The sequence below is a fragment of the Anopheles bellator genome, chromosome 1 (genome assembly GCF_943735745.2).
Source record: "Anopheles bellator chromosome 1, idAnoBellAS_SP24_06.2, whole genome shotgun sequence".
NCBI classification, from domain to species: domain Eukaryota; kingdom Metazoa; phylum Arthropoda; class Insecta; order Diptera; family Culicidae; genus Anopheles; species Anopheles bellator.
Window position 1 is genome coordinate 22,815,379 of NC_071285.1, and position 5,741 is coordinate 22,821,119.

The window sequence follows — 5,741 nt, forward strand, 5'->3', positions numbered from 1 at the left end:
GCGACCGTTCTTTCAGCGCACACGACAAAACTCGTCCCAGAAGAACCACATTTGAGATGACCAGTTTGAAGGTGTATTGAAAACTATAAAAGATCCAGCCACTGGACTGGCTAGAGTCAGTTATCGAACAGGAGTGATACCGGTGATACAATAGTTTGAAAAAAACAAACGAATTCTTCAAGTTTCTTTCTGTGGGCACGGATTAAAAGTTTTGCTGGTGTTATCGTATCCTCCTGGGGTTAGCATTCCAGGTTGGTCAATTTATTTATTTGCGCTAACAGTAACCGATCGTCCTTGTGCACTACTATGGTAAGTCCTGGAGATCTTACCTTATTCGTCGATTAAAACTAAATAGTGGCCCGGGCGTGGTTCTTGATAACCGTAGACCACTTACACCAACAAGGGACCGAAACCGGCCGGCGGTAAGTTTCTCTCGTTCGATCACATCACGTTCTACGTTGGCAACGCGAAACAAGCGGCCAGCTACTACACTACTCGATTTGGGTTCGAGGACTACGCCTACCAGGGCTTAGAAACCGGAAGCCGAGTGTTGGTTAAGCATGCGGTGCGCCAGAACCGGATCGTGTTTGTGTTCGTGTCGGCGTACGAGCCGGATCATCGTGACCTCGGAGACCACTTGGTACGTCACGGAGACGGAGTTAAGGACGTTGCTTTCGAGGTAGAGGATCTCGATGTAATTGTGCGGCGAGCGAAGGAGCGCGGCGCAAAGCTGGTGCGTGATGTCTGGGAAGAATCGGACGAGCATGGCACGGTCCGGTTCGCGACCGTGCAAACATACGGTGACACGGTCCACACCTTTGTCGAGCGCAACGGTTATCGAGGCCGATTTCTGCCCGGTTTCCAAGCGCCACTACACGAAGATGTGCTGCTCCGCACGCTACCTCCGGTAGGTTTGAACTTTATTGATCACGTCGTTGGCAATCAACCGGACCTGCAGATGGAATCGGTGGCAGCGTGGTACGAGAAGGTGCTCATGTTTCACCGGTTCTGGTCGGTGGACGACAGCCAGATCCACACCGAGTACTCTGCCCTGAGATCGATCGTGGTGACCAACTACGAGGAAACGGTCAAGATGCCGATCAACGAGCCGGCGAAGGGGAAGAAGAAATCGCAAATCGAAGAGTACGTCGAATATTACGGCGGGGCTGGCGTGCAGCATATTGCTCTGAACACGAGCGATATCATCAGCGCCATACGTAATTTGCGTGCTCGCGGCCAACAGTTTCTCTCCATCCCGGACACCTACTACGACCAGTTACGCGACCGCCTCAAGTCGAGCGACGTGAAAATTAAGGAGGACATGGCCGTTCTTCAGGAGCTGCAAATCCTTATCGACTACGATGAAAACGGCTATCTGCTGCAAATCTTTTCCAAGAACATGCAGGACCGGCCGACGCTCTTCATTGAGGTTATCCAGCGGCACAATCATAATGTAAGTATCGTACCGCATGGCCAATCGAAGCGAAGCATACAGATTTCGAACTTCTTCGACAGGGTTTCGGAGCTGGCAATTTCAAGGCACTGTTTGAGGCCATCGAAGCGGACCAGGAAAAGCGCGGAAATTTATAAACGGATGCGTGGCAAACCATATGAACCGTTATATATGCTGGGGGCGCAGCACAAGGATATTTGTTAAAGCCATATCTTAATAAAGTGAATCATCAAACAGAAGTTTGTGGCATATTTATATTAAATGCATAAGCTAAACGTAAAATGCCAGGTGGATAACATTAGCTTTCTTCAATTAACGTGTTGTATCTAAGGCATTCGGTGCAATCGCTTAATGGCTCAATGTCACGGGACCAATGGCACTTACTAGTGATTAATGGCAAATTTCTTATTGGAATCTATAAAATTGTTAATTACTTACTAAACCGTAAACGAATTTGATCGCGAACACGAAAACATGTGACCACAGTATAAGGACATCTTGTGAGTGAGGTAGTGATTTTTGTAAGGCACCAACCAGACTGAGATGTTATTGTTGCGTTGGAAGGAAGTCGGGATGCCAGAAATCTGGCGGGGTGTTGTGAAGTTGGGCCATCCGACAGCTACGACAGTTGCGGGGTAATTTAGAAAGTACCGTTTCTGCAGATTTCCCAGACGTCATGTGAAATTGAAACAGCTTTTTGCAATCGATACATAACTGTTTCGCAGCCGATGCTTGTACGGGAGTAGAGTTCTTCATTGGTGTGCCGGTTTTCGTGGTCGCAGCTTCTGGTTCCTTCCACTTATCACTACAATGAGGTTAAAACAAAATTAAAACTACGTTCAAACAGATTCTTGGCTTATATTGGGTGAAATACTGTACTTGAAATCGGTGGCAATGTCCAAAGGCCGTGAACCCGTGTCTTCGATCCGCCTACTACGTTCTTCCTTCAAGGCAGCAATGAGTAAATCCTTTTTCGAAGCTTGGGATTCCATCACACAAACAACTGACTCCTGGCTGGGGGGTGGCACAAGTATGATATCGCTGGTATCGTTCTTTTCCTCGGCTGCACAATTCCACGCATGTGAAACATTTTCGATCGTCCTAAAAACACACGGTTTATTGTTCGGTTGCGTTGGCGGTTCTTGTTTGATCTTCTGTGCTTGGAAGTCGCTGCAGCTTTCTATTCCTGCACAAAAAGTTCGATCGATATCATCGCCGCAAGTATGAGTGCTTGTTTTCCTAGTGTCGTTGAAACATTTATCAGTTGTTGATCGATCAATTTTCGAATTGCTTCTGCTGATTGGCTGCATCCCGTTACTGGCAGACTCTTTCTTCATCCGAAAACTTCGCACGCATTTTGATTTATGTGCTGACGAGGGCGGCGTGGGCACTATAAAATCATTCATTGATACTTCTTCCTCCGTTTCTTTGCCACCGTTTTTCGCACGAACCCCTTGGTTCGAGTGCTCTAGAAACACTAGCTTAGTCTGCCGCAAACGGCTACGCCCATGCAAGGGAGATCGAAGCGATTTAACGGTTGTCGAACTCTGTTCCAGCTTAGAAACTATGGCCTTATCGTCCTTTTTCACCGTCCATTTACTGCCCGTCGTTGTCGCGCTTGTCGTTGCTGCCAGTTGCGGTGACTTTTCGTCTATCGTTTTTCTGACGGCGACCCTAGCGTCGAGTTTACTCTCGCGCAAAATACTTCCGTTTTTCCGTTCATATAAATGCTTTGCTGGTGAACGATCGGGGAAGCATTCATTTTTACTGGACAGCGGTTCTCTTTTAGACGGACTTTGCGACAGGGCGAAAAATGATTCCTCCGAATCGATGATGTTCTGTTCTAGCACGGACGTTGCTACCAGCGAAGCTTCTGGGTCGGATTTGTTGGGGAAAAACGTGGAATCATCGACGGCAGATACGTTTTCTTTGCGTGCAGAAAGCGACGCGTCGATGGACCTACGTTTACGTTTTCGTACCGGCGAAACGGTTATGTTGGCTTGTTCAAGCCAGATAGCTTGGCGTTCCCTTTGTACCGGTAATTGTTGTTCCAGCTTCTGTAATTCTATCGTGGCACGGTCGTGCCGCTGATGTATTTCTGAAAATAGGAACATACTTGAAAATACTTGAAAACCAGAGGGTAGGTTTAATCATGTTTGCTGTACCCCAGGCGTTCTCTAAAATACGATCGATGTAAGCAAACAAATCATCATCCACATTGCTAAACGATTTATACTTTAGCACTAAATCGCACAAGTTTTTCATTTTACGGAAACAGACATTTACAAGAAAGGAAAAGAAAACTAAATTATAAAATGCGTGGCCTGCATTACTCAGAAAAGAGGCGATGCGAGCTTTGTTTTCATTTGGTACGTCAAAAATAAAACCGATTCGCGTCGCACACCGTTCAAGGTTGTTTGAACATGAAGGGTTATCCCCTGCTCGGAATGAAACCAAAAATTGTTGATCAAATTTTTCTAAAGTATATACTGCACTGTTTTAAATTATTTTTTCTCAACAGTCGTGAAGCCTCTTCGTTTTTAGCATCTTGTTGATGGTTTAAATATTCGCATCGTTTTAATTCGTTGACGTTTTAATAGTGAAGTAGTTAGGTAGCGTCATACCCCCGAAACGATTGACAACGCCATTGACAGCTGTTTTCGCCAACAAGAACAAAACAAACAACCCGTTTGGCCTGGATGGTAAGAGGTAAAGATTTCCTTTCTTTAAGTTCTGAAACTAATTTCTAGCATTGGTGTAATCTATCATACAGAATAAAGCAAAGCAGAGGCTTTGGAATTAAGTCTCAATATGTCCTTCACTGATGAGCGAGGTGGCTCGAGCACAAACAACAACAGTCCGCTGTATCCCAGTACTGATCGTTTCATGCCGCTTGGATTCAGCACGCCTCAACACCAAGGAGGAACTTCGACCGAAACACGAAATTACTACTCCGTACAACCCAAGCACATGTTACCGAGATCACGTGTAATTCACAAGAGCAACCGTTATGGACAAAACAGGCATCAGACTCACGATAGATCTGGATTTTCATCTCACGAATCAAATCATCATGACGAAGGTGGAAACGGAGCTCTGAACTCTGAAACGGATCGCGCAAATTATAGTCGCAACTGGAAAAGCCATCAGGGCAGGAATCAAGGCTATGGAGGCCAACAACGCCACCGTCAAAATAATCATCACAGACATGGTGTAATGCAGAATGCCGCAAACTGCTCGGTTGAGAACGCCCTACTAATGGTATATTTATTTCACAGAAACCGGGCCCATATAAGAAGGAAGACTACTTTCATCCTTCCATGCTCGAAGACCCTTGGGAATACCTGCTCCGGCAAACGACGGAACGGTCGGAACAAAACCATTCGCGAAACTTTGCGACTGCCGAAAGCGATGCTGATGAGGAAGAAATCACAAAATGTAGTGGCGAGTAGTATGGGCGGATGCAAAGGCGCATTCTTTCACTAGAGTTCACATCATCTCATGGAACGAAAAATCAATGCTTTATTCATAAATCCTTCAAAGCGCAATATAACGATTGTAAAATACACACTCTTTTACCGTTCAATTTAGATTTACTGCTATATTAAATACGAAAGTGGTGTAAGGCGTCAGTTCTGAAGTTTGGTGCGATGGATTTGATGGATGGCGTCAACAGCCAATGATTCTAAATGCGTTCTTGTTCTTTTCATAGTAGCTATAAAGGAAAAACAATCGAAACAAGAAACGGATTTTCTCAATTCCATTATCATGCGTTAAAGCAATATGAATGCAAAATTTTGACCACATAGTTCAATCGTCTGCACCCAGTGTTCACTTCGGTATGGATTGTGGTGGTGAGCAGCGCTCGTTGCAGCGAAGCAATAGACTCACACATCCGGCCGTCAGTTGCTCACAAAACGCAGTTTTCATTTTTCAAATTTCAAACTAAAAGCCTCAGAAATTCAGAGCCAAAATTTTCAGTAATATTTCAACTTTTGCCGTCATCTCAAAAAAGACAAAAAACAACCAAGAGATTTTCCCGATTCAACCTACGAAAATCCCGAACACGAAACGAGAGAGAGAGAGAGAAACTTTCTCTCTCTCTCTGCGTTCCTAGCCTCTGTTCCGTCCTCTGCGTTCCTAGTCTCTGCTCAAAACTGGTGGCGCCATCGTAAAAAGAAATCTCCTGTCTCATTTTCAAACCAACAAACCAACAAAACCATCCAAAACAATAGAAAAACCTGCAAAAAGAGACGAAAGAAGCTTCAGGCTCAAAATCTCTCTGTAA

At 45.1% G+C, this 5,741-nt stretch overlaps 3 protein-coding genes across 3 annotated transcripts; 2 read left to right on the forward strand and 1 right to left on the reverse strand.

Annotated features, from left to right (window-relative positions):
* The first annotated feature begins 130 nt into the window (after positions 1-130).
* LOC131206702 (4-hydroxyphenylpyruvate dioxygenase) lies at positions 131-1,692 on the forward strand. The gene is made up of 3 exons (XM_058199371.1): positions 131-309; positions 386-1,453; positions 1,516-1,692. Exons 1-3 carry the CDS (start codon positions 307-309, stop codon positions 1,588-1,590), a joined length of 1,146 nt encoding a protein of 381 aa, XP_058055354.1. The 5' UTR covers positions 131-306; the 3' UTR covers positions 1,591-1,692.
* LOC131206701 (uncharacterized) lies at positions 1,436-3,718 on the reverse strand. Its single transcript, XM_058199369.1, has 3 exons — positions 3,619-3,718; positions 2,333-3,551; positions 1,436-2,258 (listed from the first exon to the last, which is right to left on the reverse strand). Exons 1-3 carry the CDS (start codon positions 3,716-3,718, stop codon positions 2,000-2,002), a joined length of 1,578 nt encoding a protein of 525 aa, XP_058055352.1. The 3' UTR covers positions 1,436-1,999.
* Positions 3,719-4,124: 406 nt separating this feature from the next.
* On the forward strand, positions 4,125-4,966 carry LOC131216842 (uncharacterized). Its single transcript, XM_058211431.1, has 3 exons — positions 4,125-4,155; positions 4,227-4,666; positions 4,732-4,966. Exons 2-3 carry the CDS (start codon positions 4,265-4,267, stop codon positions 4,903-4,905), a joined length of 576 nt encoding a protein of 191 aa, XP_058067414.1. The 5' UTR covers positions 4,125-4,155; positions 4,227-4,264; the 3' UTR covers positions 4,906-4,966.
* The last annotated feature ends 775 nt before the right edge of the window (positions 4,967-5,741 follow it).

Coding starts and splice junctions, on each gene's coding strand:
- LOC131216842 (XM_058211431.1), top strand. CDS start 4,265: ATGTCCTTCACTGATGAGCGAGGTGGCTCGAGCACAAACAACAACAGT. Junction 4,667..4,731: donor ATAATCATCACAGACATGGT/GTAATGCAGAAT, acceptor TTTATTTCACAG/AAACCGGGCCCATATAAGAA.
- LOC131206702 (XM_058199371.1), top strand. Junction 1,454..1,515: donor TCCAGCGGCACAATCATAAT/GTAAGTATCGTA, acceptor CTTCTTCGACAG/GGTTTCGGAGCTGGCAATTT.
- LOC131206701 (XM_058199369.1), bottom strand. CDS start 3,718: ATGAAAAACTTGTGCGATTTAGTGCTAAAGTATAAATCGTTTAGCAAT. Junction 3,552..3,618: donor TATTTTAGAGAACGCCTGGG/GTACAGCAAACA, acceptor TCCTATTTTCAG/AAATACATCAGCGGCACGAC. Junction 2,259..2,332: donor GACATTGCCACCGATTTCAA/GTACAGTATTTC, acceptor ACCTCATTGTAG/TGATAAGTGGAAGGAACCAG.